This window comes from Scyliorhinus torazame, chromosome 4, assembly GCF_047496885.1.
Source record: "Scyliorhinus torazame isolate Kashiwa2021f chromosome 4, sScyTor2.1, whole genome shotgun sequence".
Classification (NCBI taxonomy): Eukaryota; Metazoa; Chordata; class Chondrichthyes; order Carcharhiniformes; family Scyliorhinidae; genus Scyliorhinus; species Scyliorhinus torazame.
Genome location: NC_092710.1, coordinates 181,470,865 through 181,483,241, shown reverse-complemented (window position 1 = coordinate 181,483,241; position 12,377 = coordinate 181,470,865). Strand labels below are relative to the sequence as shown.

Genomic DNA, 12,377 nt, shown 5'->3' with positions numbered 1-12,377 from the left:
CTCGCTCTGTGCTAGGATGACCCTTATACAGTTTAAGGTGGTGCATTGGGCACATATGATACAGACCCATATGAGTGGGTTTTTCGGGAAGTGTGAAATATGTGGGAGGGGACCGGCAAACCACGCTCCTGTGTTCTGGGGGGTGCATTAAGTGGGGGGTTTCTGGGCAGAAGTTTTGAAGACCTTGTCCGAAATTGTGGGGGTGAAGTTATCACAGTGCCCTTTGGTGGTGATCTTATTGAGTTGAAGGTCAGTCTCGGCATGGTTGGTGGATTTATATGAGTTCTTAAGCCTGGCGAAAAATAAGTTTGTTCTTATGGGACCGGACGAGGGGCTTTATACACAGTGAAGGCTTTTTCTGTCCCTGTTTAAAAACATTTTTGTGGGTTGGGCGTTGGTTTAGGGGAGAAAATAGGGGCAAATTGACAAACTATTTGAATTATGTTTATATTGGATTGTTGTGTATTTGATTGATTTTGTTTGGAATAAAATATATTTTTAAAAGAGAGAGGTCAAAACAGCTGAAAGCGCAAACTCCACTAGTGGAGGCATTAACGTGCAGGTTGATAAAACGCCAGAATTGAAGGTATGCAGAGATCGCTGGAAGAAGGTACAGAGATGGGGAGGGGTGAGGTCATGGAGGAAATTGAAAACAAGGGTGAGCAGGTGAGCATTGTTAAATTGAGCCATTCAGACTGCAATAAAGCTAAGAGAGCAGGAGGTAGGTCCCATGGGCACAATGAGCTCGAGAGGACATGAGGGAAGAGATACTCAAGAAAAATCGAGTTGAGGACTAGGGTAGAGTGGAGTCTTGGAGGGTTGGTGAAGAAAGTGAACTAGAGACAGCTGACCAGATGGTCTTTATCTTGGTGACAAAGGAGTCTATGAGTTCCTCACACTTTTGTGAGGTGAGGGTGGACGAAGAGAATGATTCAAGCAGTTGTAAGCAATGGATAAAAAAAGCTTGGTGTTACCTTTGCATTCCAGGATGATCTTGGGATGGTGGGCAGTTTTTGGCAGAAGAGAACAAGGCCTGATAGTGCTTTATGTGGTCCAGCCAGTTTTGTAATGAATGGTTAAACCAGTTATCTGCCATAAATCGTCAAGTCTGCGTCCCTGAGCTTAAGCGAATGGGGATGAGAGCCATATGAGGAGAATCAACCAGAGAATCAATCCAGCCTACTTGGCTAGTGAGATCTTAAGTGATCAATGTAACCCAGTATTAACACATTGCTATATTTGTCTTTAGAATTTGACTGCAAAGCCTGTGGATCGTGCCCCATATATAGGTGATGTGGCAATCGTTCCGCATGCAGGAAAAGAGATGCCAGTTCACCCAGACATCCAATCCCGGCCTGTGACACGCCACAGCGGAGTGAGGGATTTGCATGAATCCAGCTTCAGCTTATCAGGTAAAATTTAACTTTATCTTAAGGACTCTACAAATTTCTATTTTGTAACTATAGATAACTCAAATTTATTAATCTATTGTTTTCGGTGTGTGTCTGACGTTCTTGCTTGTCAAAATTTAATGTGTTGAGGAATCCAAAGTAATGACTGACCTCCACAGGGAATTATCAGCAGATGTCATTGGTCATAAGGACTGGCATTGGCGGAGGTCAGAAAGGTGGTTGTCCACCCACATTTGTTTAAATGGGATTTAAAAATAAGTTATTTTGATATTGACCACTTGTCACAGCTTTAACAGTATTCTCGGTTACTTGCCTTTTACTTGTAACAATTCTGGAAAGATGCATAATAATTATGCACCTGAATAACTGAATCAATGAATATCCATAAATCTCAGTTTGATACTCTGTAAATATTTCTAATGTGTTGATCTGTTAATTTGCTTTTACTTATGAATATGAGCTACTCTTGAAGTTATTATGTTGGTTAACCATAACTACAATTTTTCTAAATGTGGTGATCATGTTTTCAGTAGATGTATCATTAGCCCATCTGTGGATTACGTGGGTCTATGGATAATAGGAAAAATAATGAGTTGCTCTCTGATTTTACATAATATTAACCTGGCCTTATGTGGTAATATTTTAACATTGGTTAATTTTACTCATTTGGTTGGGATGGTAGTTTCTTACATTGCTGTTCTATCTGTTCTTTGCAGGATCTCAAGTTGATGATCATCTGCCAAAGCGATCTGTATCCAGAGTTCTGGCTCCACCTGGTGGCCACTCTAATGGTATCTGGTAAAAGAACAACAGTGAATCTCATTACTGCCAACTCTTACCATCAAATGAAAACAGAGTATGAATGGCATAGACCCATGACACACTGGAATTTACGACATTGGCCCTATCACGAATGAACAGACAAGCCACCTTTTGGTTATTTTAAGACTTTTATAAGATGTATGAAAATGTTATGTAACCACTACAAGACGTTGGTCATAGTAAAAGTAGACTATTATTAGATCCATTATTATAGTCATATGTTCGGCTCTGCTGCTGCAAGTGCAGAATCTTCATAATTCTGCCACAATAAATTGCACACCAGTGAGTGAAATGTTTTGTAGTCTGTGCATGATGCAAGCTGACTTCATACACCCTCAAAAATTTGTTCACCTCGAAGAAAAGAAAACTTAGTACTAATGAATAAAAAAGATAAAATACTTATTAATTTTGAATACTTGCACGCAGGTTGCACAATAATTTATGTTAACACACTCAGGTGGTTTATATACTTAGTGGTTCATGCTGCTGTCAGAACAAAATTATCCCTTTTTGTGTAAACTGATAACTGTGCATCCTGTTACTTTTACCTTGTGCTGATTTGAGGAAGTTTCACTGTGCAAAATCTCAATAGTGCTGGAAAGGTTGTGCAAAATTGGAGCAAAACCACACTAAATTCTTTCAACAAGTTGTTTATTATGTAAGTGCATGCCGTTTGAGTTGTGAGGTTGTCACCACTGGGATTATTTTGGATAAGTTACCAAACCTTGGTGAGCCCCTGTGGAAATATATTGGCGGGATTCTCCATAGCCTGACGCTGAAACCGGGAACGGCGATTGGGCGGAGAATGGCTTCTGACGCTGGAATTGGGGCAACACCAGTTTGACACCGGTTCACGATGCTCCGCCCCCTCCATACCGACATCATGCTCAGCCGCAACGTCGTTGGCACGTCATCAGCCGGCTCAACCGCGATGCTCCGCCTCCGATGGGCCAAATTCCCGACGAACCGGGTCACGTGTGGTCCCAGCAGTCGTGAGCCTGGCGTGCCGGCTGCGGACAGTGTCCAGCACCTCAACACTTGGCTGAGATCTGTGCGTGCCTGGGGGGCTTCTGCTAGGGTTGGGCGGAGTGGCGGAGGGTGGCCAGGGTGGGTGGGTGCACGGTCCAGCACGGCCGGTGCCATGTTTCCCGGCACAACCGGTGGGGGTGTAGGCGTGCGCTGCTGCAGCTTGTCAGCCCTGCGCATGCACGGCCCGGGATCCGGCGATTCTCCAGCCAGTCTCCGCATAATCCGTGGGTGTACCACGTGGCGCCGGTGCTAGCCCTTCACCGGTACCAGAATCTGAGGGATTTGCACTGATTTTCCCGTTGTGGAGCACCACGGATTCTCTGTTAGCCTCAGAAATTGATTATCCAGCCCATTGTGTTTGGTTTAGAATGTGATCACACACCAGCTTCCTTTTTTCCACAACTGGTCCTTTAAAATTTTTTGCATTTTACTGTATTTCTTGCACTTATGCAGTGGCAGCCTCCCATAAGTTCAATTTCTGTGTCACTAATAAATTTAATCAGGAGAACCATTTTTACTTAAAGAGCTATGAATATGGAACTTATTGCCACATGGCATGGTTGACATGAATAGCATAACAGTCAAAGGAAAGCTACAGAAGTGCATGAAGGAGAAAGGAATTGAAAGATCGGTTGATAAAGTGGGATGAAGCAAGGTGGAAGGAGGCTTCGTGGAACACCAACATGGACCCACTGGACCTCATGGCTTGTTATTTGCTGTAAAACTCCGTGTAACAACAGGGCGGCATGGTAGCACAGTGGTTTGCACTGTTGCTTCACAGCGCCAGGAACCCAGGTTCGATTCCAGGCTTGGATCACTGTCTGTGCGGAGTCTGCACATTCTCCCTGTGTCTGCATGGGTTTCTTCCGGGTGCTCCGGTTTCCTCCTACAAGTCCTGAAAGACGTGCTGTTAGGTAATTTGGACGTTCTGAATTCTTCATCTGTGTACCCGAACAGGCACTGGAGTGTGGCGACTAGGGGCTTTTCACAGTAACACTACTTCATTGTAGTGTTAATGTAAGCCTACTTGTGACAATAAAGATTATTATTATAACCAAAGTCCCTAAATACATCAATGAGGCAATCAAGTTCAGTGTGATGTTTTGTAGGATACAAATTCCTGAGAAATAGTTGCATTGAGTGTTAGCCTTTGATCTTGCTGAGATGTAATTAGTGCGCATGTGCTGATGTAAGAAACACCATGCATTTACAGTGATAGCGTCATTGCTTTTCATTTCAAAAGTCCTGCAATATAAAATATTATGTAACTTATTTAACATATATATAGTGTTTGTTTAGAAATACTGTTCAATTTGAAATTTGGAGATTTCAAGTAATGTGAAATATTTTAACCTAAATATTAAATATCTAAGAAAAATGGTGCCCCATAATGTCCCAAAGATAACTAAATTATGATATTATGACCAAACAGTATTTTATTACACTTGTATTTAATGTTGATTCCAAACTATTAAAAATAGATTTTCTGAAGCGCAAAAATGATTAGGATTAGTGTACTTTAAAGGACCCTGCTGAAATTTGTTTAAAATGTTATCTGTCAAAGCAGTAGATTTTATTATAATTTTACTAATAATTCAATTAAAGGTAGCACCACATAATAAAACAGGACTTTCCAGTTATTGAGCATTTATAGTATTTTTAAAAATGTTTATATCTTGCTTTCATTTTTGTCCCTCCTAAGCCCATCTACCCAGTTACTTTTTTCAGGATTGCCTGCAGCTGATTTTTAATTTGATGCAAGAAAATAGGAGATATACAACAAATGGTCATCCTAACCAGTATTCTAAATTTGAAATCATCTTAAATATAATTATTTGAAAATCTGATCTGAACATTCACTATTTCAGGCACTTTCTGCTTTTAGCCTGAATAAAGTTATACTCTGATTTTTTTTTTTCCATATTCACTTTTACATTCAATTTCCAGTTTCGGCTGACATCCACTTAACTATCCTACTGTATATTTCAGCAGTTTTCAGTGAATGGATTATGGATAGCGATGGCATAATAATAATTAATTGTCTAGTATTTAGTTTCTCTCGTTGATAGCACACATCACAATGAAGGAATCGCATAGTTTTGCTAGAATCTATGCATTCATCCCGTCATTCCTGGAGCATGCAGTGCCTACAACACTTTGAACTCACAGTAGTTGACTATTATTTTTGTATAATGTAACAGATTTACTGTTAACAGCTGATCAGAGATCAATAGTACCAACTTTTTCCTCTTATGTCTTAAATATACTGGATTAGAATGTTTTCCTCTACAGGATGTGATGTAACCAAACTTTGAAGAAATATCAGTGAAAAAGATCAATTAGAAAATTGAATTCAAGTTATAATTTTTTTTTAAACTAAGTTAGAGAAACCTCTTTTGAATTGATGTTTTATTAATGGGGAGCATTGCTGAAAGAAACTACGAGGCTAAAATTTGTTTTATTTAATCCAAGCTTTAAAAAATTAAATATTGTAGCCTGTGAGCGATTTTTTTTATTTTATTTTTTATTTTATTTTTTTTATAAATTTTTTTTTTTATTTTATTTTTTTATTGATGCCATTTTTTCATGGGCTCTGTCAAAGTAAGGATTGTGACAAATGGATGTTCAAAACAATTCTAATACTGTGTTGTTCAATTTTCAGTTGGCAAGTTGTTAATATTTAGATATTCCCTCTAGTCCACACCTACGATTTAATCAACACAATATGCTCTAACCAACCTTTAATTTATTTTTTGGGGGGATTATCTCCTTTCCTGAAATCTCATTTATTTTCCCCAAAGCAATATAATTTTTCCAAAACCTACAAAGGATCCTATAAAACTCAGATCTGTCTTCTAGAATAGTTGCTCAGAAACATGACAAAATGTTACAGTTGTGAAGAATTCTTGTGTATTTTATGAATGCATTGGGTTCACTGTCTGAGATCAGGTTTGGTAGCTAATATTGTCTTAGTATATTGTGGCATTGTGTTTTATAGACACTTGTAGTGAGGGCTGTGCGTGTGGGCTGTGAGTGTATGTGTTGTTAGTAATGGGCACTGTTAATTACCATGACATCTTACCAGCATTGATGAAATTTGTCATTATGGAACATTAGCAAAGAATAATTTGATCTTAAATTGAGGCTGCTTAAACATGGAAAGATTTTAATCGTGACATTGGAATGCATTAGTCATCGCAAGGATGGTCATTGCTTTGGTACATAGCTGATATATATGTGTGTATATATATTATATCGGACAAAGCATGTAGCATGCACATCAATGTTATGACCACTCGAAGGAAGGGAATGTAGTTTATACAGGCCTCGCTATAGTCTGCTGCTGATCAGCAATTAATGTGCACTGTGGGGTAGAAGAGCAGAAAAATTCCAGTGTATTTGTTTTAGTTCAAATTTAAATTAGGTCAGTGGTACTTTCCACTTGTTTGTGCAAAAGGAAAAAATAGAAACAGCTAAAAAGCAAGATTTTTGTTTTATCTTGATAATACTGTGAATGCAGGACCAGAAAAGACTATTATTATCAACTTGGCCAGCCCCTATGTTCTGGAACTAACATTTACATGATATCAATATCAAGTATTTTCCCAGTGACTTGGCCAACTTTCTGTTGCATATTTCTCAAACTTCACTTCAGTATTTAGCATTTGAAATGTTGAGCAAATTATTAATTGAAATAAAAGAAACTTTAGTCTTTAATTTACTTTGAAAAGCTATAAGAAAAGTACTTGTTTTCCTACGATCCCAGTTTTTATTTGAAAAGTGCTTGATTTATGGTTTTTAGATAGCCATATTCTGCCACACATTTCTTTTTAAGAATGGCAAACACCACACATTTTTGCATTGATTTGGTTTGAAGAGATTAATTTTTGTGAAACTCCTTGGAATTGGTGCTCACGCTGGAAGGTGTATAAAATGACTGTTCTGTATATACAAATCCTTACTTGCACAAGAGAACATTGGAGCATGAATATAACTGCAGATTTTATCTATGAAGTCACATTAGGCAGTAACATGATAGAAACATTACGTTTTGTTTCTGTGTACGCATTTTTTTACTTTTCTGAATCAACAGCTGTCTAATTCAATAAATGGGACCTGCTTCTAAGTAAAAAGCCATCTGCTAATGTGGACACTTAATTAAAAATGGCAAAAAAGCAATAAAATTTAATGGAACCTTTGTGGTTTCAACAAGCCTTAAAATTATCAGGGTCACTCCTTCACTTTATTACTGATTGTTTTGGGTTAGGACATCAAACTTGGCATTAATCATCTAGATTGAAACTGCAACCATTAGAATCAATACAAGTGACCACTAAATTGACACCACAATTTTGATGACAATTTAAAGAAGCTTTGTGATGCTGAAAATGCACAACTTTAGTTGGAGCCTACCCTGACTCCAAGGGCAATGGTGAGAAGCTACAATCTGACACCACATGTGGTAACCACCATGGTATCAAGAGTTTTAAGAGAATGCCCATGCATTAGGCCTCCTAAATACTTTTTAAACATATCTTAAAATAACATGCCTGTTCAGAGATCGTGGAAACTGCTACTGCTTGCTTTCTAAATATTTAAAATGCAAGTTCCAAGTAACAGGATGTCTGCATATATTTCCAAGTGCAGAGCCAAAGAATTCTTCCTGGGCAGAGGAATCAAGAGTTTCAGCTGGACTCCTGGCTGGAACTCGCAATGCAGTCATTAGTCTGAGACTGATTGACAGTCGTCTAATATAATCAAAAAGTCTGACTGCAAGTATACCGCCTTAAATGCATTTTACCCACAGGTAACATCCCGAGAGGGGGAAAGACATTCCAACTCCATTACAGTCATAGTAGAAAAGGCTTCATTTTTGTGTCTTGGTATGATTTGTGCATGAAAAATTAAATACTTAAAGCATTTTCAAATGTTGATTGTTTTTAAAATGCTTGTTTCACACTAAATAATTAAGGGCTATTTTTATGGCATTCATGTTTTAGCAAATTGAGAATTACCTGCTTTTCATCTGTTTATATTTGAAACATTCTTTGTCACTGCTGGATGTTCCCCACGAATGAATTTTTAAAAATTTTATAACAAAATTGATCTTTCTGACTTAGAGGTATAGTTTCAGGTTATCTATTTAATATGTGGTGCTGTATTTACCCAATTCTTAATAGCCATATGCTGTGATCTGTACACATTGGATGATTTTCTTTCTCATTTATTGTTAATTCCTAACGTTATTTACTGAGCGCACAGAGAAAAAATTAAGTAAGTCTCAAGTGCCAATAAAGCAGTAATGTTGAAGACTGTCTAAAATAAAACTTTTGGCGGCAGGACTAAATTCCCATCCAAAGTCAGAGCTTTTGCTGGTCGATGAAATTTTCTGTCTCACCCACAACAATTCCTGCGTCGAGCAGGATCAGAAAATCCTTCCCGTTAGAATGTAGCCTAGTCATTGCTGAATATAGTAAGAAGTCTTACAACATCAGGTTAAAGTCGAACTTTTAACTTCTTACTGTGCCCATCCCAGTCCAATGCCTGGTTTTTCGTCAGTTTTCACACAGGAAAAAGACAATGATGTTGAGGAGAATACTGAGGTTCAGGCTACTAGACTAGAAGGGCTTGAGGTTCATAAGGAGGAGGTGTTAGCAATTCTGGAAAGTGTGAAAATAGATAAGTCTCCTGGGCCGGATGGGATTTATCCTAGGATTCTCTGGGAAGCTAGGGAGGAAATTGCTGAGCCTTTGGCTTTGATCTTTAAGTCATCTTTGTCTACAGGAATAGTGCCAGAAGACTGGAGGATAGCAAATGTTGTCCCCTTGTTCAAGAAGGGGAGTAGAGACCACCCCGGTAACTATAGACCAGTAAGCCTTACTTCTGTTGTGGGCAAAATCTTCAAAAGGTTTATAAGAGATAGGATGTATAATCATCTGGAAAGGAATAATTTGATTAGAGATAGTCAACACGGTTTTGTGAAGGGTAGGTCGTGCCTCACAAACCTTATTGAGTTCTTCCATCCAAACAGGTGGATGAGGGTAAAGCAGTTGATGTGGTGTATATGGATTTCAGTAAAGCATTTGATAAGGTTCCCCACGGTAGGCTACTGCAGAAAATACACAGGCATGGGATTCAGGGTCATTTAGAAGTTTGGATCAGAAATTGGCTAGCTGGAAGAAGGCAAAGGGTGGTGGTTGATGGGAAATGTTCAGACTGGAGTCCAGTTACTAGTGGTGTACCACAAGGATCTGTTTTGGGGCCACTGCTGTTTGTCATTTTTATAAATGACCTGGTGGAGGGTGTAGAAGGATGGGTGAGTAAATTTGCAGATGACACTAAAGTCGGTGGAGTTGTGGACAGTGCGGAAGGATGTTACAAGTTACAGAGGGACATAGATAAGCTGCAGAGCTGGGCTGTGGTGGCAAATGGAGTTTAATGCAGAAAAGTGTGAGGTGATTCATTTTGGAAGGAATAACAGGAAGACTGAGTACTGGGCTAATGGTAAGATTCTTGGCAGTGTGGATGAGCAGAGAGATCTCGGTGTCCATGTACATAGATCCCTGAAAGTTGCCACCCAGGTTGAGAGGGTTGTTAAGAAGGCGTACGGTGTGTTAGCTTTTATTGGTAGAGGGATTGGGTTTCGGAGCCATGAGGTCATGTTGCAGCTGTACAAAACTCTGGTGCGGCCGCATTTGGAGTATTGCGTGCAATTCTGGTCGCCGCATTATAGGAAGGATGTGGAAGCATTGGAAAGGGTGCAGAGGAGATTTACCAGAATGTTGCCTGGTATGGAGGGAAGATCTTATGAGGAAAGGCTGAGGGACTTGAGGCTGTTTTCATTAGAGAGAAGAAGGTTAAGAGGTGACTTAATTGAGGCATACAAGATGATCAGAGGATTGGATAGGGGAGACAGTGAGAGCCTTTTTCCTCGGATGATATCTAGCATGAGGGGACATACCTTTAAATTGAGGGGAGATAGATATAAGACAGATGTCAGAGATAGGTTCTTTACTCAGTAGTAAGGGCGTGGAATGCCCTGCCTGCAACAGTAGTGGACTCGCCAACACTAAGGGCATTCAAATGGTCATTGGATAGACATATGGACGATAAGGGAATAGTTTAGATGGGCTTTAGAGTGGTTTCACAGGTCGGCGCAACATCGAGGGCCGAAGGGCCTGTACTGCGCTGTTATGTTCTATGTTGCTGAATATGAAAATGGGAAATTCTTAATTTTTGCGGGACAGTTTTTGAGTAGGAGCATAGGGTTATGATTAGACCATTTCGCCCCTTGAGCCTATGCTGCTGTGACTGATCTGAATCACAACTCCATATGTGCTCTATGTCCCTTGATGCCCTTATCTAACAAACTTCTGGGTCGGTGCGGTGGTTAGCACTGCTGCTTCAAGGCGCTGAGGAAGCGGGTTCGGTCCCGGGTCACTATCTGTGTGGAGTTTGAAAATGATCCCCATGTCTGCGTGGGTCTCACCCCCACAACACAAAGATTTGCAGGGTAGGTGGATCGGTCACTCTAAATTGCCCCTGAAGTAGAAAAAAATCGAACAAAATTCTATCAATCTCAGTCTTGAAAATGTTGACGGACACAGCATTCAGTCTTTTGGGGTAGGGAATTCCAGGTTTCCACTAGCCTTTGTGAAAATATACTCCAGAATTTCACTATAAATTCCATTCCAATTCCATTCCCACACCTCTGGCAGACCTTCACCTGTTTCCATAACTAGTAATTTCTGAAACGGGTCGCTAGTCTGTTGCCACTGACTTATAGCTTGAGGGGTCGCCACTCCACATCACTCCACATCCCGCTCTTTCCACCATGCATTGGCGTGTTTGAAGGATTTTCAAGTTGACACTCACCTGTTTGGCTGCGTTATGAACACAACTTCCTTGGCCAACTCCTGGGGTGGGACTCAAGCCCAGAGCTTCTGGCTCGAGGAGGGACATTACCCACTGTCAGAATAATTTATAGATTAGTTTGCTTTAAGTTTTGTTTCAAGTGAACTATCATAAAATATAGCTTCTAAAGTTCCATATAATTCTTCAGATAATATAATTTATTTGGTCTGCACAGAAATGTTTACGAGTTCGAACAGAATCAATACTTGTAATGGGGAAAAAAAGTAGCCATGAAATAGGAAGACGAGCCTAAAAGAAAGATTCAGACAGATTCTTCATTGATGAACTATTTAAGAACATACCTTTTTCCTGAGACGTCACTTGCATGCTTGAACACCATACCATTGACCACTTGTACCTTATACCCGGTCCTCTTTATCTAGTTCATTTTTTATTTTTTTTTAAATATTTTTATTCTCCTTTTTCACATTTTCTCCCAAATTTACACCCAACAATAAACAATCAGTAACGAATGTAATGTCAATCCCCATATCAATAACAACAATTCCATCCTCCCACCAAACTCCAAACATTAGCCCGCATGTTAACATAAGCAAATGACAAACGGGAATCACCCAGTCACCATTAACACACACAGTCCCTCTCCCCCCAACCCTCCCAGCAGCCCCCCTAATGTTCAATGTGATCCAATTCTTGAAAGTGCATAATGAATAACGCCCATGAATTGTAGAACCCCTCCATCCTTCCCCTCAGTTCAAATTTGACCTTTTCAAGCGTCAAGAATTCCAGCAGGGATCGCTTCTCAGCCTTTTGGCTAAGATCAGGTGTAGTAGCCTTTTGGCTCAGATCTGGTATGTCTCTCTTGTAGGGACCATGAATTGGATTCAATTTGAATTTGAATTGGTTTTTGGAGCAGGCAAGGAGCTGGATTAGGGGTTCGCCCCTGACCACACTCTGAGCCCTGGCTTTGTGACTCAGAAAAAGTTTTTTAAAAAAAGAATTCCAACAGGGAATTGATCTCCACCCTAACAGGATCCGCCTTCGAGCGATCAACGAGGCGAAGGCTACAACATCTGCCTCCGCGCCCGTTTCCAACCCTGGCTAGTCCAACACCCCGAATATGGCCTCCCGAGGGCCTGGGTCCAGTTTCAGGTGCACCACTTTAGAGGTTACCCAAAAAACCTCCCTCCAGTAATCCTCCAGCTTTGGACAGGACCAAAACATATGAATGTGGTTTGC

General features: G+C 40.0%; 1 protein-coding gene and 1 non-coding gene across 2 annotated transcripts in view; both read left to right on the top strand.

Moving 5' to 3' along the window:
* The window catches only part of LOC140410623 (dihydropyrimidinase-related protein 5-like), a 116,145-nt gene extending 113,509 nt beyond the window's left edge, over window positions 1-2,636 (top strand). The window contains exons 11-12 of the mRNA XM_072498939.1: window positions 1,250-1,412; window positions 2,129-2,636. Of these exons, the coding sequence (XP_072355040.1) occupies window positions 1,250-1,412; window positions 2,129-2,214 (249 nt within the window). The 3' untranslated portion in view covers window positions 2,215-2,636. The remainder of the gene's footprint in view (window positions 1-1,249; window positions 1,413-2,128) is intronic.
* Window positions 2,637-11,932: 9,296 nt separating this feature from the next.
* On the top strand, window positions 11,933-12,124 carry LOC140415713 (U2 spliceosomal RNA). The gene has a single exon (XR_011944629.1). It is a non-coding gene; the product is annotated as a U2 spliceosomal RNA (small nuclear RNA).
* Window positions 12,125-12,377: the final 253 nt, after the last annotated feature.